The sequence below is a fragment of the Erpetoichthys calabaricus genome, chromosome 5 (genome assembly GCF_900747795.2).
Source record: "Erpetoichthys calabaricus chromosome 5, fErpCal1.3, whole genome shotgun sequence".
NCBI lineage: Eukaryota > Metazoa > Chordata > Cladistia > Polypteriformes > Polypteridae > Erpetoichthys > Erpetoichthys calabaricus.
Window position 1 is genome coordinate 68,217,623 of NC_041398.2, and position 26,127 is coordinate 68,243,749.

General features: G+C 37.3%; 1 protein-coding gene across 3 annotated transcripts in view; it reads left to right on the forward strand.

Annotated features, from left to right (window-relative positions):
* Positions 1-26,127, forward strand: part of nsd2 (nuclear receptor binding SET domain protein 2) — a 144,457-nt gene that overhangs the window by 99,792 nt on the left and 18,538 nt on the right. For all 3 annotated transcript variants that reach the window (XR_003716225.2, XM_028801627.2, XM_028801626.2), the window contains exons 13-16: positions 4,829-5,029; positions 10,004-10,183; positions 20,437-20,593; positions 24,746-24,951. Coding sequence is in view for 2 of the 3 variants with exons in the window: in XM_028801627.2 (XP_028657460.2) it covers positions 4,829-5,029; positions 10,004-10,183; positions 20,437-20,593; positions 24,746-24,951 (744 nt within the window). In the remaining variant the exon portion in view is untranslated. The remainder of the gene's footprint in view (positions 1-4,828; positions 5,030-10,003; positions 10,184-20,436; positions 20,594-24,745; positions 24,952-26,127) is intronic.

The window sequence follows — 26,127 nt, forward strand, 5'->3', positions numbered from 1 at the left end:
GCAATGACATCTAACATTGCAAAAACAATTACACAGTTTTGATCACAACTTATCAGACCCTTGGAGATTTCTAGAGCATATTCCTTCCAACCAGTACATCACTGTTACTCAAGAATTGATTATTTCTTTATAGATAACAATATCTTGTATTTTTAAATCATTACATCATTACTGTGAATACGGCGTGAAAGCCAATAAGATCTTAGCTCAACAAATCCACAAATATGAAGTTTGCATTGTAATACCAGTAATTACCAACACAGACGGAGACAAAGTCGTTGACCATAAAAATTTAATGCACGCTTACAGATTACTATTCTACTGCAGTTTAAAGAATACAAGACACAGCCTAATGCGCTTTTGGATGGATTACAGGTACCACAACTAGATACTCTCAGTGCAGAGGAATTGAATAAACCCCTGGCAATCTCAGAATTGCTAGATGCTAGAAACTCACTTTAGAGTGGGAACGCAGTAGGCCTAGATAGATAGATAGATAGATAGATAGATAGATAGATAGATAGATAGATACTTTATTAATCCCAAGAAGAAATTCACATACTCCAGCAGCAGCATACTGATAAGACTATATTAAATTAAAGAGTGATAAAAATGCAGGTATGACAGACAATAACTTTGTATAATGTTAACGTTAAACCCCCTCCCCCCAGGGTGGAATTGAAGAGTGGCATAGTGTGGGGGAGGACAGTAACAGCAGTCTGTCACTAAAGCTGCTCCTCTGTCTGGAGATGATACTGTTTAGTGGATGCAGTGGATTCTCCATGATTGACAGGAGCCTGCTCAGCGCCCGTCTCTCTGCCACGGATGTCAAGCTCCGTGCCTACAATAGAACCTGCCTTCCTCACCAGTTTGTCCAGGCGTGAGGCATCCCTCTTCTTTATGCTGCCTCCCCAGCACACCACTGCGTAGAAGAGGGCGCTCGCCACAACCGTCTGATAGAACATCTGCAGCATCTTATTGCAGATGTTGAAGGACTCCAGCCTTCTAAGGAAGTATAGTTGGTTCTGTCCTCTCTTGCACAAAGCATCAGTATTGCCAGTCCAGTCCAATTTATCATCCAGCTGCACTCCCAGGTATTTATAGGTCTGCACCCTCTGTACACAGTCACCTCTGATGATCACGGGGTCCATGAGGGGCCTGGTCCTCCAAAAATCCACCAACAGCCCCTTGGTTTTACTGGTGTTCAGTGGTAGGTGGTTTGAGTTGCACCATTTAACATAGTCCTTGATTAGGTTCCTATACTCCTCCTCCTGCCCACTCCTGATGCAGCCCACGATAGCAGTGTCGTCACCGAACTTTTGCACGTGGCAGGACTCCGTGTTGTATTGGAAGTCCGATGTATATAGGCTGAACAGGACTGGAGAAAGTACAGTCCCCTGCAGTGCTCCTGACCACAATGTCAGACCTGTAGTTCCCGAGACGCACATACTGAGGTCTCTCTGTAAGATAGTCCATGATCCATGCCACCAGGTATGAATCTACTCCCATCTCTGTCAGCTTGTCCCTAAGGAGCAGAGGTTGGATGGTGTTGAAGGCGCTAGAGAAGTCCAGAAACATAATTCTTACTGCACCACTGCCTCTGTCCAAGTGGGAGAGGGATCGGTGTAGCATGTAGATGATGGCATCCTCCAGTCCCACCTTCTCCTGATATGTGAACTGCAGAGGGTCGAGGGCATGGCGGACCTGTGGCCTCAGGTGGTGAAGCAGCAGCCGCTCCATGGTCTTCGTCACATGTGATGTCAGGGCAATAGGCCTGAAGTCATTCAGCTCACTAGGACGTGATGCCTTTTAGGACTGGGGTGATGCAAGATGTTTTCCAAAGCCTTGGGACTCTCCCCTGTTCCAGGCTCAGGTTGAAGATATGCCGCAGAAGACTCCCCAGCTCCAACGCTCAGGCTTTCAGCAATCATGGTGATACTCCATCTGGACCCACTGCGTTGCTGGCACGAAGTCTCCTCGGCTCTCTGCTTACCTGGGGTACTGTAATTTTGGCTGCTTTAATTGTTGGTGGGAGGAAACTCTCTCCTATGCTGGTATCAGCAGAAGGATGGGTGGAGGGTGCAGTACTCTTAGGTGAGAGTGGGTTAGGGTGGTCAAACCTGTTAAAGAAGTTGTTCATCAGGTTTGCTCTCTCCACGTCTCTTTCAATGGTGGCACCCCGCTTTGAACTGCAGCCAGTGATGATCTTCATCCCATCCCACACTTCCTTCATGCTGTTATTCTGCAACTTCTGATCCAGCTTTCTCCTGTACTTCTCCTTCGCCACCCTGAGCTGGATGGAGGCTGGCTACTGTGCCGAATTTTACCAAAAAATTTCTGTTAAGTTAGCTCCCTTTTCTATTAGTAACATTTACTGAAGCCAGATACAATAAAATTCTACCTCAAACTTTTTGCTAAGCATTAATTACCATCTTTCCTAAGAAAAATAAGGACTTATTACAATCTGCATCATACAGATAAATCTCACTTCTGAATCATGTTAAGATACTCTCCAGAGACTACACACATTTTGCGTCACCTTATTGAACAAGCCATTTATGTAGCTGTCCAGTTAAATCATAATCTAGATATTTTCATGGGTCTGTCACAAGATAGTAGGATTTTATGATAGTTAAAATATTTCCTACCGTCTCTGACAGATTTAATAAACTGCTAGTCTTAACTAAAATGAGATGCTTTTCTTGTAACTTGCATTATCAGCTTTATCTGACCCTTAACAGCATGTACCCTACATGTTTTTTCAGTTCAGACTTATTGCAGTGCAACAAGGCTTCTTTCTGATATGCTAAAACATGGTATATGGTATTATTTACGTGCGGACTACAAAACTCATAATACATTTGTCCATTTCAGAGAGACTAATGTTGCGTTCACATGCTTACAAGACAAGTTGGAAGTTTCAAAGTGGAACAATTTTTAGAAAATGGTGCTGAATTAATTAGTCAAATTTTGATGTAACGTTGACCACTTGCTGTTTTCAGTAATATAATAGAAAATGGCCAGGCCAGCTGGAAATTACATTGTTGTGGTCTAGCTATGTTTGCAGAGATGGATACACATTGGTTTACTTTTGGTGTGGACAAAGTAAAAATTTAACACTGACTGGAAGTGAATATGATTGCTGCTGGGAAGTTGAGACTTAAGAAGGGGTGACTCGGAAAGTTTCCATAGCACGTGAACACAGCATAACTGGAGAACTTTCAGGTGTAATGAAGGATGGAGATAAGGGTCTTAATGGTATCCCATCCTGACTTGTCTGCGTTCTGAAAGGAGTTATGTCCATAATACAAGTATGTATACTTTGTGATTGTAGTGTATGTGTAATAGTTTTTTTTCCTCCTTCTCCAGAGTTTTATATATATATATATACATACACACACTGTCTATAACAAAGTAAGGTACAGTATATTGCCATTCTCACAATTACCTTGATTGGTATGAAGGGCATTAATTTTGTACAGAGGTTGCACTGCATTTCTTGTCTTGATTGCTTATATATAGCTCTTATATCAAAGGGCCTTTGTATCATAATACTGATAATGAATGCATTATGATCAAATTCTTATATCCTAATATATCGTCCGTGTACAAAAACGTTCTTAGTTCTTAAATGGCATATGATGGAGATTAAAAAGCTAGAGGAAACCTACAGAAGACAATTAATGCTTTATAGTCTTTTTAGGTTTTTTTTTTTTTTTTAATTCTGTTTGCATCTAAATTCAAATGGCTTACCATTCTCATTTTGAAACACATTTTCTTTGTAGTTGGCTATTTTGTAACATTTTCCCAGATCCTTCATATTAACAAAATTCAGTTCAGCTCTGTTTAATATATCCACATTCACATACTCATGCAGAATACATAATGCGAGTGGGCAAGCATTTTAGAATTGTGGAAATAACACACAATTGACTGATTCTGTCATTTGCAGCTCTTAAAAAGAGAACCATCTACAGAATTAAGTAAAAAACACAACTTTTGTATATTTTGTCACAGATTTAAATACACAACACAAACTACAGTATCTGAGTAAGGAATCAACGCAGGAAAATTTGTACCTAATTAAACGGAGTTCAGTTAATATCAATAATTAAGGGAATTAAGCAGTCTGAAATGAAAGGGTATTAGATGACCCGAATTGCAAAATCATTTCTCGTAAATTTGAGACCAAAACCAAGAAATATCAGAAGAACTTGCTCTTTATTACTTTACTTGCAAAATGAAAAAGAAAATTGCACAGATTTTTTATCTTTACTATGTTAGTCAAGAAACTGTTAAAATATTGGACTGTCATTTTAAAGTTGATTGGAGGTAGGGGGGAAATATTAGCCACCAATGTTGGGGTTGTGTATCCTTACCGTAGAGCACAGTGTATTTTAATTCAGTTAATAATGGGATTCTAATATCTTTGCACTCCGGTTGATTTTTAAGTTTGCAAGAGGAAAGGCGCTTTGGTTGTAGTGGATTTTGGGTTTTATAGTTTGTAAATGCAGTACAAGTTGTTTATATTTGTACATTTGCATAAAATAAATTCATAGTCTTCCTCTTTTTCAGTTCACTGAAATATAGTAAATTTTGAGTTTTCCCAGGTGCTTATAACCTATGACCAATTGAAACTATTAATTGATTTATTGAGCCATTTTTAGGTACTTAGTTATGCATAACATTTTACTTTTGTACTGTAAATAATAAATGCAGGTTGCTTGGGGTGGCAGTATGCACTTCATAAATATGTCATTGCAGCACATGTCCTGAAAGTAAACTTATCAATAAAGCACTGACCTTTATTTTGTGAATTTTGTTACAGGAAATCATTTTTGCTTTGCTTGCAAAAAGACAGAAGGTCAGGTGAAGCGCTGCATGGTATTTCAGTGTGGTAAATTCTACCATGAAGATTGTGTGAGGAAATATTCTCTATCAGTTTTTGAGAACAAGGGCTTCCGCTGCCCCTTGCACTCCTGCCTCAGTTGCTACGTCAGCAGACCTTCAAGACTGAAGGCCACAAAAGGTAAAAGTTAATTTTTTTTTTGTATTAATGTTTGATTGCCATTGTTATTTATTTCATGAATAATTACTACAATGAAAAAATATTTTGGTTTATAATAGAATTTCTCTGAATTACTTAGACCTTTGCGTGCCTCAATTACATGAAAATTACATTTTAAACTTTTTAGAAAATTTGCATGATACATGTTTTGGGGAAAAGTGTATGAAAGTTTTTAAAAGCAAGATTTTTACTTAAATCTTGTTTTTACTACAGTGGAACCTTAGTCCATGACCATAATTCGTTCCAAAACTGGTCGTAAACTGATTTGGTCGTGAACCGAAGCAATTTACCCCATAGGATTGTATGTAAATACAATTAATCCATTCCAGACCATACGAACTGTATGTAAATATATATTTTAAGTTTTTAAGCACAAATATGGTTGATTAAACCATAGAATGCACAGCATAATAGTAAACTAAATGTAAAAACATTGTTGTTCAAGGTTTTCTCAGTGTTATTCAGAGAAAAGTAACACTGCAATAGTGTGCGCTATAGCGCTACCAACCGCTGGCTAAAAAGTTTTTTTTTTTTAAATGAGTTTTAAGCGCAGGGAAAAAAATGAACATTTGAAAAAAATCTATAATTTAATAAACCACCAAGAAAAGTAACATTGCAACAATGCATGCTACGAACCGATCGCTGTAAACAGAAGTGAAAACAAAATCAAGCCCAGTGCATTCTTTAACTGCCTTTCTACCTTATGCGTCCAGCCCCCTCTCTCTCGCGCTGCCTGTGTGTGTGAGTCTGTCTCTCTCGTGCTGTGTGTGTGTGTGTGTGTGTCGCGCTCTCTCGTTCTCTCTCTTGCTCGCTGCCCAGGAAATGCACAGGGAGAGACTGAACATGTACAAACCGAAAGGGAAACTGGCTTGTTCGTATACCGAGTGTGTGGTTGTGAACCGAGGCAAAAGTTTGGCAAACTTTTTGGTCGTAAACCGTTTTTGTACGTGTAATGAGATGTTCGTGAACTGAGGTTCCACTGTATTTTCTTTCAGCCTTGTGAAAGAAGGTAAAATAGCTACCGTGATTATAGTACATTTAATTAGTTAAATCAATCACTTTAAGTGTTTATACAGTATTTGTATCTGTTGTTTGAAGAAATCCTTTATTTAAAAATAAAGGCATTCTTATGTTTTAACAATAAGTAATATTGTTGTACTGAGTTATTTAAAGATGACTTTGTCAAACATGTGATAAATTTGTCATTTGGAAGCTGCACATCCAGTATATCCATATTATTTGATAACGATCGGTAGTTTCCCAATGCTTTGAATAATCAGAATTGCATTTTGAACTCAAACCTGACAGTTTGTGAAAATTAAGGTATTTGACGTGTGAATCATTTAGGGCTGAAACTAACGATTATTTTGATAACCGATTTAATCTGTTGATTATGTTTTCATTTAAGCAGAATTAAAAAAAAAAAAAAATTAAAGATCCGCACAATTTCATTGAATTTTTTTTTTGCATTTCTCCCATGACATGAGCAAGAGTTAATTAAAACTCTTCTAACTACAATATATAACAAAAGAGTAAAAAATATGCAATGTGAAAAAAGTACAATGAACTTAATCTTTTCTGCAGTAAAACACAACCAATTTAGTTATGTTACTTAAATTGTTCCAGCAGTGGCTTTAAAAGCAAACTAAAACTGAACCATGCTACATCAGTAGCTTTAAAAACAAACTCTTACATTGCTTCCCCAGTGTTACCAGGGATGTAAAATAGTTTTACAGGAGTTTTGAGCTGCAGTGCAGAAATGTAAGCATGTCCTTGGCTAAGGCTGGCTGTCATTTTGGAAGTTATGTTGCCTGCAACTGAAAAGAGATGCCCAGGTAGTATTGAGGTAGCAGGGATACATAGGTAGGTGTTTGCTAGCCCAGACAGAAGATGGTATCTAGATTCAGGATCTAGATTCCTTAGCCTATCCATAGATTTCTTCAGCTTCCACATCTGTTATCATAACTGTAGCTTCCCAAGCCAAGGAGCGAGTCAAGTAAAGTGACAGCGACAACCGTTGTAGATCTAGCAACTGTATTACTGGTGGAGGTACTGACAGCACACATTTTGTCTTCCTGATGCTGTTGGTGATCCACTTCCCTTTTCACTTCACATGCCTGTGTTTGTACTTTAGCTTGCATATGGAACACTTGCTCAGGTGTCAAACTTCAGTTTTCTAAACCTTGGGGCCAGTGCATTAGCAAGGACTACTGTGTTTGGTCCAGAGTCCAAAAATCTGACCACCTTCCCCCATCATCTGTAGCAGTGACTTGGAAATCACACACTGCATTTCACTGAAACATATCACCCATTATGAATTTCATGAGCCCTGTTACAAGTGGGGGTATTGAAGAAATTGTCGCATATTTCTCCTCACTTAGAAACACAGTGGCACATTCAAAAGGTTTAAGAGAAGTGGAAAGCTTTTCAAGCAGGCTCCATTGCTCAGCTTTTAAGTCAAGGTACTGTACTTCTTGACTTTCTGTGAGACAGTAGGGTCAGACAGTGTTGCAGTTAGGGGCCACCTTTGCTCAACCAGTCGACTAATCTTTTAGAACATACTGTTCCATTTTGTGCGTACATCCTGTACAAGTTTGTGCTCAGGTGCTTCCATCTGTAGTTTTTCTTTCAGCTTGTTCACTTTTTTTAAATTGCTCCAACAGGCAGCAAGGAGCTCCAATAGCTTTTGAAAGGCCTGAATGTTTTACTAAAGAATTAATTACCAAGTGCGAGGTGTGGCCAATGCAGTGTATAGAGGACCATCTATGCATCTCTTCTAAGATGTTTGCTGCAGCCACAATATTGGCACCATTATCCTGCACGATACCAACAATTTTCCTGGGAGGAATTTCAAATCTGCATACAACCTCTTCTAACCAGTTAACTATATTGGATGCTGCATGTCTCTACTCCAGCGCTGTGGTGGTAATGCAAACTGACTTCATGTTCCAGTCTTCTCCAATAAAATATTACACCAAAGTAGGCTTCAGATGCCACACTTGTCTACATATTGGTGGTGATTGGAAGTTTGCTGTTGGTAACTTTAATGCAAGTCTTCACTTGTTGAAATGTTTCCTGATATTTCTGCTCCATCATTTTATTAAAATGTGTCCTTGAAGGCAGAGTGAAACCTGGATTTAGCATGCAAGTCATTTCTTTAAATCCATCATCCTCCACCATGGAGAGGGGTCTTGTCAGTCACCAGCATATTTAGGACACAGTAAGTCAGTCAACTGCTTGCTGTGCTGAGTATGGGACATTTTTCCTTAAAATGTAGTCTGTCAAGATGTTTTTTGCTGAAATTAGAATACCATATAAGTCTTGAAAATAAAGTGTTTTTATCTCTAGCCATGCAGTAAATAAGTGTTGTAATTTTTCTTTTATTTAACGTTAGCATTTTTAAAATGTAACAAACTTTCTTTAGCAGAGTTGTAAAATTTGTCACTTTCTAAACCATGTTTATCTTCTCTCTGTGTAGTTGTCAGTGTTCTACAGTGTATGTTTCTATTGTTATTCCTAAACTTTTTTTGACAAATTCTTCCCAGTTTCTAAGTGAGTTTTTTGCCGAAGAGGGCACCCGATTGTGCTTGTTTCACCAAGGGGGCTGCTTGCAATTGCTGGTAGTAGGACATCAATGAATTGAAAAAAGGGAAAACTTGGTTGCAGCACCATAAGTGCCAAGAAACACTGGTATAATGAAGGCAACTCCAGCCGAATGCATTAAGAATTAGCCACGTGGAGCAGACGATATTTCGGCTGGCTGTTTTCCATTTTACAAACTTTCATCTTTGCCCTGCATCTAGATGGTTTTTCGTTATGGATTTGTGCACATTTGGTTATCTTATGCTTATAATGTAGGTGCAAGAAGCGACACTTCAGACAACTGCTCCTTTATGATTAGATGTTTTCACGTCTAGTTTGTGCACAGTTGACATGCACACGGCAGCACGGTTATACAATTCTGGAGGCGGGTTAGGTGCTGATCCAATGGTCCGCAAGAAAGGACTGTGATGAAATTTACATCATGTGCACTGTACTGTACCCACACATGAAAACATTGCATGGCTTCGACTGTTCACTGGCTTGAGGAATGAGCAGTTTTTCAGATCACGTTGCTGTTAACACTCTGAGTGTGTTTGCATAGAAATGTAAAATATATCTTGTATACTACGACAAACATTTGACTGACTGATGCCAGAAAAACTCTGGAATGGTCTCGGATCCACTAAGATAAGTTTTAAAGCGTCCTAATAAACAGTGGGAAGTCAGCTTGCCATGTGTTTCCTTTTCAGGTGCTCATGCATAACAGTTGTACTCCTGTGCCATGCCAATTCTTCATTGCATATTTTACAACCAACCGTTTTTTTGGAAGGCTTTAACACAGTGTTCCCATACTTTAGACATTTTAGGTCGCAGTTTTGGACTTTCAACTCTGTCTTCGCCATGTTGAAATGCACTGCTACCAAACGTGACGACGTAACGTGATGCATGTGAATTTTTGGCAACGAATTTAATAATCAAATTTTATCAATTTTTGTCGGTTAGTTGTTCCATGCCCTAGAATCATTTGATTGCAAAATACAGAATGAGTCAATTTTTACCATATTTCTGTTCAGATTTAATGTAACACTTTTGATTAGGCATGGCACAGAATGCATTTAGTGTTTAACTCTGATATTTATCTTTGATCTTTATCTTTGAATTGATAAAGAAGTGTAATATAACAATATGTTTAATGAATGTTAAATATGAACTCTCCCAGTAATGTATGTTTCATACAAGACAACAGCAAATCTTTCTGAATTCTGGTATAATATTTAATGTTGGAGAAAACACCCTTCCTAGTCAAAATTAAAAATAGCTAATGTAAGTTTTATGTAAAAACAAAAAAGCTATTTATCAACCATTTCTAAATGTTGTAATACTTTCCTTAAGGTAAATTGATGAGATGTGTACGTTGTCCTGTTGCGTATCACACTGGAGATGCCTGTATTGCAGCTGGATGTGAGGTTTTGACATATAACTCTATTATATGCACCAACCATTTCAAGTCCAAGAAAGGCTATAGTCACCATGCACATGTCAACGTCAGCTGGTGCTTTGTGTGTTCAAAAGGTAAGAAATGGAATGAGTGGTTATATATAAATTCAGGTCTTTGTTTTTATGAATTTTAATTTTCCTGTATAGTGTAATATGGGAACAAATTTCTCTGTTTTCTAATTTTACTTCTTACGGTGGTTTTTTTTTTTTTTTTTTTTTTTGGAATACATGAAGTACTAATGCTTCATGTCATCTTAAAGTATGGTCATTTTTCCAAGTCAAACCTGTGTGCAAATTTCTATTTTTTATGTGTGACTGTATATTCTCATGCTGGAAAACTCCTTTTCAATTGTTCACATAAAGGAATGAGAAGAGGGTTGATTGCTCTGAGAACATACTGTTGGTTGGTAATTGTGAAAATAAATTGTACTGAAAGTCATTTGCTGTAGCTTCTATAATTATGCCAGGCGTTTGTGGTATGTGCCTTTTGGCAGTGATTTCTGGAAGACTTGTGCAGTATCAACAAGCTAATACCTACGGAAGCATAATAGGGCCACGCAGAAGAAAAAAAATAGACAGTGAAGAAAAAAGTGTATGTCGAGAATGAAGTCAACATGCTGACTTTATTATCGACATTTCCACAGTGAAAGTCTTTGTTAAGCCTGATCAATTATTGGCTTTGAAAAAGAAGTGAATTCAAAAGTTGTTAGATTTACATTAACTCCTGTGTTGTGGGAAGGTGAATAGTACAAATTATTACAATAAATACAAACATTATAAAATAAGAATGACTTGCTTTATAGACCAAAAAGGAGGGACAAGAGACAGATTGGATAAAACAGGACATTAATTCTGTGTTGTATATTTGGGTTCTTTAGAAGCTTTTTTGTTTTTCTAAAAATGGTTTACTTAGTATAAGAGAATCCTATACTATTGCTTAAGAGTTCTAATTTATCTTAGATCAAACAACATAGTTGAACAGTTCTGAAGCTTTCATATATATCCATTGTCCACTAAATTGCTGTTTTGCTTTAATGTGGTTTCAGCTGGAGAATTTTAATCATAATGGGGAGTGTCCTTATCTTGCCTTCGACATGTGGTTTTTGTCTTTTAGTGTCCTCAGGCTTTCTTCTCACCTCTACTATTGGGATTTTTGCCATGTTCTCTAACTTTGATTTATACCTGGAAATATGGCCAGAAGTATTATTCTGATACTTTTTTCTGTATCATTTCAAATTGCTAATTATGAATAATCAGAATATTCATTACCTAATGTTCAGATTTAAGTGTGAATAGTATTTTGAACCCCAATCATTTATTATTGGAATCAAACATTTATTAATATAAGCGAAAAGCACTAGATTTTGAAGACCCTTTGGCAATAAACAACTGTTTTATGAATGGAAACATGTTACAAGACATCTACCAAATAAAACATGAATCAAATTTAAAAAAAAAAAACAAAACTAAGTGCAAACAATAAAAGCATAGTAGTGAATTAGCTTTATATTGTGAACAACAAGGTTATGTTTCATTTACAAGATTATGGCTGCACATACCAGTCTGTCTGCCATCTCTGACATATTGGGATGCTTTGTGGCACAATACAGTGTTGCCACCTGTCCTGAAAACAGGAACAGGTGTCAGGGATGCACAGTCACTGTTTGGCCAGGCAAGTCACACTGGGAAAGGCTAGATTTATGCTTCCCTGGGGTGGGTTCCAAAATTAGCATGGAAAAAAAAATTAAATGATAATTAACAATATAATATTTAATAAATAATGCTTTATGTAGTCTATAATAGTAACTTTTTTTGTTTTTTGGTCACCTTATATCAGCTTCCTTTTGTCACTTCTAAGGGACCTGGCCAACAGGTCAGGAATATCTCAACCAACCTTCACTCCATCATGCCTGCTGTGCTAGAAGCCATTAATCAACCAACATGGCGCTACGTTTAGATTTTGTATGATGTCAGAGGTGGGAAGAGTAGCCAAAAATTGTGCTCAAGTAAGAGTAGCGTTAATTCAAAATAATATTACTCAAGTAGAAGTAAAAAGTAGTCATCCAAAAAATTACTCCAGTAAGAGTAAAAAAGTACTTGGTGAAAAGACTAGCAACTGTTTGATCATAATACATTATTTATTTTTTAGAAATGTTGTAATATGACAGACAAAAATATAAAATAATGTGCAAATTCTGCTATTTCCAAATAATAAAAAAATGAGTAAAAATAAATAGCATCTTTACAAAATAAAGATGTACAAATAACACAAAGTTCCAAATCTGTTTTTCACAACAAAGCTTTTGAAGCCAATACCTACAGTAGGTAACATGTATGTTTGAACAGTGCAAACTACTTAGTGACAAAATACACTGTACACTAGGGTTGCCCAATGCGCAATCGACCGGTAGATCGGAAAGGTAGTGCAGGTAGATCGTGTTGCATTCTAAAAAAATTTTTTTAAATGTTAGTCTATCATATATCCTCCCTATGGCATTTGCCACTTGATTGACATACAGGGCGGCCAGTCTGAGATCTCTTTTCTTCTAACACACTGGTCATCCCGCATGCACGATCAAATGCGCGAGCTACTGCAAAACTCCGGCTATCTAAGTGATCTAGTTAGCCTTCCAATTTATATTGACTAAAAAAGGGATTTTAAAAATAATCTGTTGGTTATGGGCTGGATATACTCACATTGTGGCTTTACTCACAATGTCACAATTGAAGTGTGTTTGTCTGATCTGTCAATCTATCATTGCTATTCCTAAGAAGAAAAATGTGGAAAGGCACTTTCGAACTGTTCATAAAAAAAATACGAAACTGACGTCCTTCCGAAAAGCAATCTGAGAAAGGAGAGGGAACTAACATCGCAGTTAATCGGACAGCCGTCATTTTTCACTCGGCTGAATTCAAAAACAAAGGCAGACACACCGAAGTATTGTTCTGGGTGAGTCACTCAATCATTAAGCATAAGAAGTCCTTCCAAGATGGAGAGATAAGAGGCCTTCGTTGAGGCAGATGGCAAGGGAGAAATTCCTGCTGAGATTTCAAGACCCCTGGCTGGAGAAAAAGGAGTTTCTCCTTGTCATTAAACATGCAGAATACAAGCAACTTAATAATGATCAATGGCCGCTAGACTTGGCATTTTTTTTCCGATCTGACCAACATGTTGAATGAGCTTAATTTACAGCTGCAAGGAAAAGAGAGAACTATGGTCAATATGATTAGCTCAGTTAATGCTTTCAAACGAAAAATGCAACATCTGTCCTTAAAGCTGCAGTGCCTTGATTTGGGGAACATCCAAAACCTCATGTCAGAGCTGGAGAAACAATGGAAGGCGTGCAATCCATTTAGGGAAGATGTTGAGGGTGATTCACCCGCATCAAAAATTGCAACACTGTTTCACCTAAAACTCCTCTACAGTGCAGGATGAGATTCAGCTGAAGTATGGGGCTCATGGACAGTTTTGGAACTTAATCACAGAGGAAAAGTACCCAAACATGAGGAAATGTGCTACCTCCTTGACTGCATTATTCGGCTCTACTTATTTATGCGAGTCAGCCTTTTCCCACTTGAAGATTATTAAATCCAAATACTGTAGTGACCATAAATGTATTGAATTGTTGTTCTGCCATAAGGGTTATTCAGTTATGCAAGGTACAACAACATATATTTTATGTATAAAGTATACTCGGTGTGTATATATATGTATATATGTGTGTGTGTGTGTATATATATATATATATATATATATATATATATATATATACACACACAGTACTGTGCACAAGTTTTAGGCAGGTGTGAAAAAATGCTGTAAACAAAGAATGCTTTCAGAAATATAAATAATGATTGCATTTTGTAAATTGATAACAATAAACAAAGTGAGCGAACAAAAGAAAAATCTAAATCAAATCAATATTTGGTGTTACTACCTTTTGCCTTCAAACCAGCATCAATCCTTATAGGTACACATGCACAAACTCAGGGATTTTGTAGGATTATAGTCAGGTGTATGATCAACCAATTATACCGAACAGGTGCTAATGATCATCAATGTCACACATAGGTTGAAACACAGTCATTAACTGAAACAAACAGCTGTGCAAGAGGCTTAAAACTGGGTGAGGATCAGCCAAACTCTGCTACCAAGGTGAGGTTGTGGAAGACAGTTTCATGTCATGGCAAGATTGAGCACAGCAACAAGACACAAGGTAGTTATACTGCATCAGCAAGGTCTCTCCCAGACAAAGATTTCAAAGCAGACTGGGGTTTCAAGATGTGCTGTTCAAGCTCTTTTGAATAAGCACAAAGAAACAGGCAACGTTGAGGATCGTAGACGCAGTGGTCGGCCAAGGAAACTTAGTGCAGCAGATGAAAGACACATCAAGCTTATTACCCTTCGAAATCGGAAGATGTCCAGCAGTGCCATCAGCTCAGAGCTGGCAGAAACCAGTGGAACCCAGGTACACCCATCTGCTGTTCAGAGAAGTCTGGCCAGAAGTGGTCTTCATGGAAGATGTTGCAGCCAAAAAGCCATACCTCCGATGTGGAAACAAGGCCAAGCGACTCAAGTATGCACGAAAACATAGGAACTGGGGTGCAGAAAAATGGCAGCAGGTGCTCTGGACTGATGAGTCAAAATTTGAAATATTTGGCTGTTGGTTCGTCGAAGGGCTGGAGAGCGGTACAATGAGTGTCTGCAGGCAACAGTGAAGCATGGTGGAGGTTCCTTGAACGTTTGGGGCTGCATTTCTGCAAATTGAGTTGGAGATTTGGTCAGGATTAATGGTGTTCTCAATGCTGAGAAATACAGGCAGATACTTATCCATCATGCAATACCATCAGGGAGGCGTATGATTGGCCCCAAATTTATTCTGCAGCAGGACAACGACCCCAAACATACAGCCAAAGTCATTAAGAACTATCTTCAGCATAAAGAAGAACAAGAAGTCCTGGAAGTGATGGTATGGCCCCCACAGAGCACTGATCTCAACATCGAGTGTGTCTGGGATTACATCAAAAGACAGAAGGATGTGAGGAAGCCTACATCCACAGAAGATCTGTGGTTAGTTCTCCAAGATGTTTGGAACAACCTACCAGCCGAGTTCCTTCAAAAACTGTGTGCAAGAATTGATGCTGTTTTGAAGGCAAAGGGTGGTCACACCAAATATTGATTTGATTTAGATTTCTCTTTTGTTCATTCACTGCATTTTGTTGATTGATGAAAATAAATGATTAACACTTTCATTTTTGAAAGCATACTTTGTTTACAGCATTTTTTCACACCTGCCTAAAACTTTTGCACAGTACTGTATATGTATGTGTGTGTATATATGTTATAGCCAAAACCCGAAATTGGCCAAAGCGGGAAATGTCCGGCCAAATCGGGAAATGGCCAATGTCGCTGTAAATTGACCGGCCAATGTCCGATCTTTTCCTCGATTTCGGGATTTGGCCAGCCAGTTTGCGAAATGGCATGGGGCGATCGGCCAAAGTCGGAAGGAAAAAGGCATGAGCAGCGATTTGTTGCGCACTTAGTAGTGCAATTGCGTTGAGTGTAGCTTTGGCGGCTCATGTTCAGAAAGCGGACGCCACTTGGTTGTTTCACAATAATTAAGATCAGGTATATAAGTAGATTTCACATTTCTGTTATTTTAGCAATAAAATAGTGACTTAACATCAGGGACCTATTTTATTGACCTTAAGGTTAATGTTCGGGCGAGGGGAAGGCCGTCTCAAGTGGCGTCCGCCTTGCTGAACAAGACCCACCTTGAGCAGTTTCTCGTGCAGAATGGAAAACTCACTTCTGAATCTGCATCTGAAAATTTTTAAGCATCTTCGCACCTTGAGCGGACAGTCTTACATCAGCACATCGGATTTTGACCAGGGAGTTCTCGCCACTTCGCGAAATGGCTGGCCAAAGTAGCATATATGCCGGTCATTTCTAGTACTTCGGACTTTGGCCACACCTCGCGGCCAAAATGCGAAATGGCCGGGTCAATTCGGGAACTGGCTGAACTTCGGGTTTTGGCCGTAATATTATATATATATATATATATAGATATATTACGGCCAAAACCCGAAGTTCAGCCAGTTCCCGAATTGACCGGCCATTTCGCAAAGAGAGAGAGAGGAAGAGTTAGATAGATATATAGAGATATATATATTATAGAGAGATGATATATATATATAGAGAGCGAGAGAGAGAGGAGAGAGAGAGGGAGAGATATATATAGAGAGGGAGAGATGAGAGAGAGGAGAGAGGTAGATAGATAGATATATATATAGATATATAGAGAGATAGATAGATAGAGAGAGAGCGATATATATATATATTTAGAGAGATATATATATATATAGAGTATATAGATATATATGAGAGAGATATATATAGAGAGATAGATAGATATATATATATATATATATTAGATAGATATATAGAGAGATAGATATATAGATATATAGATATATATATAGAGATAGATATATATATATATATATATATATATATTTTATATATATATATATATATATATATATATATATATATATATATATTATATATATTATATATTATATATATATATATATATATATATTATATATTATATATATATATATATATATATATATATATAATATAAAATATATAATATATTATATGTATGTGTGTGTGTTCGACCTGGTCATTTTAAAAGTAGCTTGCAAGCTGAAAACAGTGTGGGCACTCCTGCTGTACACTGACAGTATAATACTGCATATTCACTTGCCCTTCAAGTAGCACAGCTGATAGAAAATAACATTAGAACAAGGCAGGATGTGCACGTACAAGAAGTCTCACTTTACCTTGACTGTCTATGTTTGTGCATGTTTGGTTAAAACGTGCTTGTTCTTCACTCAGTGAAGTGATAGTTAAGCTTCAGCAGAAGTTGGCTCTCATTTTTCATGTACAGTATTCTTTCTTTCCCTGTCCGTTGTCTGTGACGAATTTGTGCCGCTAGGACACAAGTTTGTGTGTGGTCATGTGACTGCATGGCTACGTCTGATTTGTGAAACGGAGCCATGTTATTATTGTTGCTATGTCTGATTGGTGAAATGGAGCCTTGTGATTATTGTTGCTACGTCTCATTGGTGAAACAGTCATGCAGTAGATCCACTGGCAGATTCTCTCTGGCAAAAATATAGCGTACTGTATCTAATGGGGGAAAAAAGTAACGATTCGAGTGTTGCCCAGTGTAGCAGATTAAGAGTAGCATTTCTTCTTCACAAATGTACTTAAGTAAAAGTAAAAACTATGGTGCAGTAAAACTACTCTTAGTAGTACAATTTTTTTTTTTTTTTTTTTTATTTTTTTTTTTTTTTTTTTTAAATTTACGCAAGTAAATCTAATGGAGTAAATCTAACTCATTACTGCCCACCTCTGCTGGGTGTACATACTTAAAACATAACATGTTTTTGCCAACATAAAAAGGCAATTTGCTGCACTGTCCAGTTTTCCTGCACCGATTGCAAAATGGGCACCTAGTGAGAATGAAGCTCTCTTTTGGTCACTACAAGCATCGACTTTCCATTAACGCACAAGTTATCAGCAATGTCAATATGAGTTCTGAGGTGTTTTTAAATATACACATTTACAAGGTGATTCTGATTTATAAAAGTGTGTTTTTTAATTGGGGTACACACGCATATTTACTTGCTTAGATCCTAGCAATGTTTTATAGATGAGGCCTCTGGTGTGGAATTTTCTACAGGTGCCATGCAGGTGGTGTTGTCTAGTCTCCATCTACACTGCCCTTCTCCCATGCAAGTATCTGTCTTGTTTTACAGGGACTCTTTCTCACTGATAACAGAAAGTGCTCAGAATAAATACATCTGTTTGGAATCTGCACATATGTTGTTCATATCCAGTTGGCAGTAAAAAAAAAAAATAATAATAATAATTACAGGGAACATAGGTGGTATAATGTAGATGCTCAAAAAGTTTAAGAATTTGGAATTTCTGACTTTGGATACTCAACCTGCACAAAATGTCTGAAAGATCCACCAAAGCTTGAGTTTTATTTTAAGCATATAAATAAAAATGAATACACACATAAATAATAAATACGAAAGTGCTATGTTATCCATCTGTTTACATATTTATGCTCTGCAGTATTTAACCTAAAATTTCATGAAAATGGCTAGATTGCAATGGGGAAATATACATAAAATATTTTAAAAATGGCACTCTATAGAAATATTTTTTTAAATTGTACTGCTGTTTCATCATTCATTTCCTGGGTGACTGACTGTGCTAAAATGTCAGAATGTGAATTACCTTCCCTGCCAATTAACCAATATACTGTATTACCCTTTTCTGCTCTGTTGCCAATGAACCAAAATGACTACTGTACATGCAAAATGTTAGCATTTCACATGTTTGTCAATGTGTGTGTTTGCACCAGAATGAATTGACTAGAATGCGCATACAGCTCAGATCTGCCTTCTCAAAAAAACTGACCTAATTCTCTGCTTTGTGGGACACCACCATAACTTATGCCATGACTTAACCATTTTTACAAGTCTTCTGTTGAAAGCTTTATCAGTTAAGGTGGTACTTGTCTTTATTTATGCCAGATTTGCTAACTCTTCATGTTGTTAATTTCCATATTTGGTCCTTTATAAAAGAGCCACTAGCTTATTAGGCAACTTAACAGTATACCTCTTGAAGCCAAATGTGGATGCAGAAAATAGTTGCTTTCAAGTCAGCCTTTGGAATTTCAGATGCAAAAAATCTTCCCAGTTCTGATTTTGTTTTGGTTTTTTTTTCTCCTCCTCCCCTTTTTTCTTAAGGTCACTTATGGTTAATGGAGGGTGACAGAATATGGATTTCTGACATATCGGTGGTTATTGCTTTTTAAATCCACTTATCATTGTATCTTGCTTATTGTTTAAGATTTCATTATTGCTGGGATTCTTGATTACTTCAATAACCATGTTTAATTCCTCCAAACGTATGACTGTCATTTCTATGAAGAATTTTCCTGTTACTAGAAGCATGTAGAATCATTATTTTAAAAATAATTTTAAAAAATTTTATTTTAAAAGTTTAAAAAATTTGAAGTAGAAGAATGTATGTAAAAGTTTATGTAAATATCCTAAAATACCGTAAAGCTTTAAAAGTACTTTGAAATATATGTGAAATTCTTAGTAATAAAACAGATTATATAGCCTGTGTTTTTACTAAGAGTATTGGTTAAAGTTTTGAAAGACAAAGATATTGCAGTTAAGGAAATTAAAATTTTGCATGGACATGATTGGAGCATTTTTCATGTAGTTCATGTGAAATGTCTTCAGATATCCTATGGATCTTATAAATATTTATATAATATTAAAGTATAACCTGGAAAAACCCTTTAGATAGTGAATCACAAGAACTGGAATTCATAGAATACAGTACGTATATGCACACACAATCTGTCATGCCCACAATCCCAAGCAAAAAGATTAACAATTAGTCTTTTCATAAATGTTCAGACGTTTACACAGTTCTTTTAAGCCATGCTTCTTTCTTGATGAATGCAGTTGAAACGGGCATGTCCTAAAGCTCTCAGTGCTGACATTTAAGATTTTCTGGTAGTATAAAAGCTCTGTGATTGTGAAACACAGGTTTTTGATGGGTCCCCTCACTACTGTGGTATTTGCTATGATGATTCAAAAAGTATCACTTCTGGTTGGAGTTTGTTTTAACAGTAAATGATGAAACAGATAAAAAGTACATTTCCCGTAAGCCCTTCTACATCCTTGGAAATCCATCTGTATGGAACAGTTTCCAGTTAGACTCATAGACATCAGTTCCACAACATACACATAACATTAAACAAGTAGAAACCTCATATCTGACATAACTAGTGTTTCATTTTCTTTGTACACAGAACCATAGATACGTGGAAGAAGTTAGCAGTTGATTGAGTAGATAGAAGTTCTTGGAGACCTTCATATCTAAATTATATTTTGCAAAAGTTCAGTTGCACAGCAATAAAGATTAAGCTGTAATGGGCAGAATGACTTAATGTCAAATGGATTTAGCTTCTATAATCTGCATAGGCAGAAGATTACATAATAAGAATAGTTTGTGTAGTATGTATTTCCTTACAATCTTAATTGGTCATTGTTTGTGTATTTTTTATTTTTGACTTGTTAAAGAAATATTTTAGTTTTCTGAACATTTTTTTTCCCCCCGTGTACTGTCTTGTAATAATAGTGTTTTCATGTGTTTTGTGATATTCACTAATTGCTTACATTTTTTTTTTAATTTTCATTGTGAAATCTCTTTATTTTAGGAGGTAGTCTGTTGTGTTGTGAATCATGCCCTGCTGCATTTCACCCAGATTGTCTAAATATAGAGATGCCTGCTGGAAGCTGGTACTGTAATGACTGCAAGGCTGGAAAGAAGCCTCACTATAGGGATATTATATGGGTCAAACTGGGAAATTACAGGTAAATAAATGGATTTTGTTTTTATTTAACTCTTAAATGCAAACTCAGAAGAGCACTTCACTCCCCTTAAATGTGATTGACAATTTTAGCCTGTGAGTGTGATTATTCATCCTGCTTTTATTTTATTTAGGGCAATCATCGTTAAGCAGCCATGAAATGTAAATATATTTAAAAATGTATAGAGTTTGTTGAGAAGGTTCAGCCTCATATTAATCATGTTATCTTTTGATAATATGCATTCTAAGGTAATTGTCTTGTCAGTTCCAGATGTTATATAAAGAAATGTCAGTTTCATAATTTTAATCTGAAAAAGGAAAGTTATACATATTTTCCTACCTTTTCTTTCTCAAAGGTAAATGCTTCATTATGACACAATTAGTTTTCTGAAACTATAGGTTGTTAAAAAAAAAAAAAAAAAAAAAAAAATTTAAATACCTATATGCTAGCCTTAGCATATCTTCAAGTGTATGTATTTGTGTTAGTATGTATATGTGTATGCAATATGGGTATATATAATGCTAGTTAAACACTACTGTGCAAAACCCTTAGACAGAAGGTCACGTCGGGTTAGGCTGCATGCACTGGTACAGCACATTACCGCACCCACCACACAATGAAACACCTCAGGATCTCGGGCGGTGGCCGGAAATGACTATCTATCTTCCTTAGCCAGGTAATACATGGGTATCCCCTCCTCGTCCAGCTGCGAGCTAGATCAACCTTAGGGAATCCTGCCACTTGGACATAGTGCTGTAACTAACGCTCCCTCACAATGCAGGAAGTGTGTCTCATTCAGGACTCTGTGAGCAACTGCTCGTTTGACACAAAGCCAATGCAGCAGTACCCAAAGATTCTCCAAAGAGACACAGTACTGAAGGAGTCCAATCTTGGTCTTGGGGCACTGGATAGCATCCTGTTTTGCTATATGGTTGTGAGACATGGAAGCTCCAAGGGCCTCATGTATAAATGGTGCGCACACCTGTTCCCACACTCGCATCGTGATGTATAAAAACTAAACTTGGTGTAAAGCCATGCACATTCTCACACCAGGTCAAGCCATTGCGTACGCAAGTTTTTGGCCCGGTTTTGCAAAATAGCGGCACCCAATGTCAAAGCTACTGTGCTGCTGTTCCCGTGTGGTTTCCCTTTCTTTTTTAGATTCACATCCCTGACACAGCTTTATCAAATTCACTGAAATTAACCTCATATCGTTTATTAATTTAAGGTATCTGAATGTAATCAACCTGTAACCATATAATTGTGCACGGAATGGTCAAACTATTCCAAATACCATAGCTGCTTTAGCGTTGTTACCGTCCGTGCACCTCTGAGTATTTTAACCAACTGTATCTGATTGTGGAATCATAGCTGTACGGCAGCTGATCGGAAAACACTACAATGGGTTGTGTCGAGATATCACAGAGAATTATCTGGATACAGCATCTAGCACACGCTGCCTCAGCCATGGGTACAGTCTATTTGAACCTCTTCCATCTGGCAAACCCTTGAGAGCCTTTCTGTAGGGACCTTGCAGTTCAGAAATCGTTTCATCTCAAGAGCTCTAAATGCACTCAATCAGTCCATCAAATGCTCCCAGTAGAACTGTTTGTACTTATAAGTACAATTACTTTACTTTAAACTTGCACTACAATTGTAATATTGCACAACCTGAGCCACTTATGCTTTCATATTGCATGTTTTTCATTGTTTTATTGTAGTATTATTGTTATTACTGTTGTTTTATCATTTTATAGGAAAATAAGTTTATGGAGGATTTGCATATTGATTTTACCATACAATAACAATAATGGAATTCAGTAGAAAGCACATATTTACATATGACGACGACTGACTTCTAAGTCGATTTAAATTTCCAAATGCTATCTTCTTGGAGCTCTTGATATCATTTTTAAGATGAAATGCAGTAAAATATGTATATTATATTATACAGATACATTTTTAAATTAATTTAAATAATGTATATTGTTAATAATTAAACATGTGGGGTGCGGTGGCTCACTGGTAGTGATGAGCTTGCGCCCCATTCAGGGTTTGTTACTGCCTTGCGCTATATGCTTGCTGGGACTGGCACGACCCTGGATGGATAGATGGTTGGAATAATTAAACATGTACAATAAAGATATTTCTGTGTTCCTTAAGTTTTGAAGATACAGCGTTCTAGGCTTACAGATGGCTTGACATTTATTACAAATCTGATTTTGTGGTGACTGGTTACTTGGAGAAAGAAAAGGAAGGACAGGAATTGGGGGTTAGTACGTTTCAAAGAGACTGCTGAGAGTGTACTGCTGCAATATCATGCTACTTTAGTTACAATGGGATCTGAGAAACTCTAGTAAATTAAACATTGATTTTAAGATTAAGTTTATGACGTTCTACTTTAATGAGGAAGTAAACTGAGAATGAAGTGGACAGTTGACCTTTTTTTCACTGTGTCCCTATTTTGTTTTCTTTTCTCTGTACCCTAATATGCTTCCGTATGACACTTGGATGGTGGGCAATGACTCGCCTTTTTACGGCGACTTTGATATCTGACCACTTTTTATTTTGGGCACTTCGCAACTTTCTGAACTTGAACTTTTCAGTTTCTCTGCACTCTGTATCACTTGATCGACATCCTTTTGTTGTTTATACCATTGCTTAAGCCAACAAATAGTACATTTTTCACTGAAGTTTTTTTTTTTCACATGCTTTTTCCTTTGTCTTTTAACCAAACACTGAACGGAAAGAGCTATTTATATTGATTTGCATATTAAAATATGCAAAATTCTGTGAGGAGTAAGGGTGGGGTGTTAGGTGCATGCACGAGCATTACTTTTCACGCTGACTGGGATTTATGCAGTTTAACGTCATACCCAGCACGTTAGATGCCCTAGATATCTTAGTTTTATTTTACATTTTTTTTCTTTTACATTAGTTTGTCAGTAGAAATGTACAATAATTTAAAATAAAAGGAAAAAACTGTGAAATTGTTGTGATACTACTAAGTGTGTTTACATGCACTTACAAAATCACGCTAACATTATACAAAGTTACTGTCTGTTATACCTGCATTTTTATCACTCTTTAGTTTTAATATTGTTTTTTTTAATCAGTATGCTGCTGCTGGAGTATGTGAATTCCCCCTTGGGGATTAATAAAGTATCTATGTATGGATGGATCTGGATGGATGGAGAGTAATGTGGTTAAGGCAGAAAACCAATTTCCTAAAAATCCTAGTGAATCTGAAAACAAACATGGACCCTGTGTCTATTGAGGTTGTGTTTCAGTACCTAGAACTGTACATTCAGCTCAACATTAATTTATTGATTTCTAAAATATTGAGACTGATTACTTCAATCAGGAGAAGGAGTAATGCAATCCCTCAAATTTGCCTCAGGAAATTTTTTCTTTATGGATGCTTCCACTGTTTTATGTTGAATGCATGTGTAAAGCACAGACATGCGCAGACTACTAAATCCTTAACCACAACCCAGTTAAGGGTTTACATGGCCACATAATTGGGTGTGCGCGGTTAGGAATATTCATGTTTCCCTTATTCCAGTTAGAGAAACTGGGTTAACAGGTGGCATTTTTGAAACCTTTCTTTTGTGAATAGACTAGTTATTAAAGCACATGTAAACACACTCGGTGTTAAATGCATGTTTGATTGCCTGGTCTGGTAGAAAAATGGCAGTGATTGCACACCATTGCTCAAACATGTCACAAATTAAGCCCCATGTTGTGCATCAGTACGGAATAAGACGATATGCAGGCATATTTCACTGTTGGCTGTGCCATATGACAATTCACTGCCAAAATAGCTAACCTTAAATTGCACATTTGATGTCTGTATACTATTGTTCAGACATAAATATCCAGTAAAGTTTAGTTTAGGATACAATCATGGTTTATTTAAATTGTTAAAATTCTATTATGGCCTTTAGTTGACATTAAGGAGTGTAAATGTCATAGTTGTGTACCAGGTCTGTAAAAATTGTTGAATTAGTAAGTTTTTAGGTAAATAATTTAAAACTATATTCCTCTTTTGGTAATATTACCTAGCCCTACTGTATTACAATATATTTACTCCTTTGTTTATAAATTTTACACACCCTATGTAACATACTTGCTCTATCTTTATTATGTTAACAGATGGTGGCCAGCAGAAATTAGACATCCAAAAAGTATTCCTTTGAACATCCAGCATCTACGCCATGAAACTGGAGAGTTTCCGGTGTTCTTTTTTGGATCCAAGGATTACTTTTGGACACACCAAGCCCGTGTTTTCCCATACATGGAAGGAGATCAAGGGAGCAAATACCATCGAATGAAAGGCATCGGCAAAGTTTTCAAAACAGGTTCACAGACTTTTTGATCTATTAAGTTTTCAAATGTATTTTTATGTTTTGCAGATTTTCTGAAAAATTTTTTTCTGTCTATACATTGCTTACGTTTTGTAAAACTTCCATTTACACTTTTAATAGATGAAAACAGTATCTGAAAGCAGTTTGTTTTAATACTAGTAATAGTGTCTGATAATTTGAAATGCGCCTTTACTCACTGAGAGGGTCAGTGTGCCTTGTGAGATTTGTTTGTAGTTAATTTATTAGCTGATGCACTGTTTATACACACACATTTACACATTAGTATTAATATTATCCATATTACTAACCGAGAATGGTAAACCGGATATGGACGCAGGGACCTGCCCGTGGACACAGGAGACATAGTGCGCAGGCGCCACACAAAGCCCCCCGCCCCAGAGCGAAACGGGAGAGACTACAAACCGTCTGACATGCCGCAAGCAGGATAAAGCAAGGTCAGAAATAAAAGACAGAGTAGGAAACAAAGTAAAATGTCATAAAGAGGTTAAAGAACAGGGCCAAACGCATGAAGAGCAGGTGCACAGCGAGATACAGAATATAAAGGCAGAAAAAACGACAATTAAACGTCCACACCACACAGCGGAGCCAGACCCGGAAGGTGCAGGCGCCTACATCGCGCGTCTGAAGGAGCAGGAAAGTACGAAAGGCAAAGGCGCCTAAACAGCATGGTAAAACCCGACATAATACGGAAGGCGCAGGCGTTGCCACCATATTGTGAGTGGCACTACTGCGTAGTGAAGGCGCATGCGTCACCACCATATTATGCGTGGCACTACTGCGGAGTGAAGTTAGGAATAATGCGCTGCTTGGGATCGTACAAAATGCCGAACGCGACCCAACCTCTGAAACTAAGGAGGCAAAGCAGGCACGGGTTCAAACTAAACGAGCTCAAGTGACGGATATACGCCTACAACGCGCGTCTCAAACCGCAGAAGCAGGACAAGCACGGGTTCAAAACAACGCAAGCTCCTACAACGCACGTCTGAAACTATGGCTGCCCAGTGGGCACGGGTTCAAAACGCCAGGGGTAGGCGAGCGAAGCGAGCAGGGGGCAGAGCCCCCTTGTAAATTTCTAATGTAAAATGCAGAATCACTGAACCAGCCATGACGAACAATATTACACATCCTCTCTGCTACACTATCATTAAG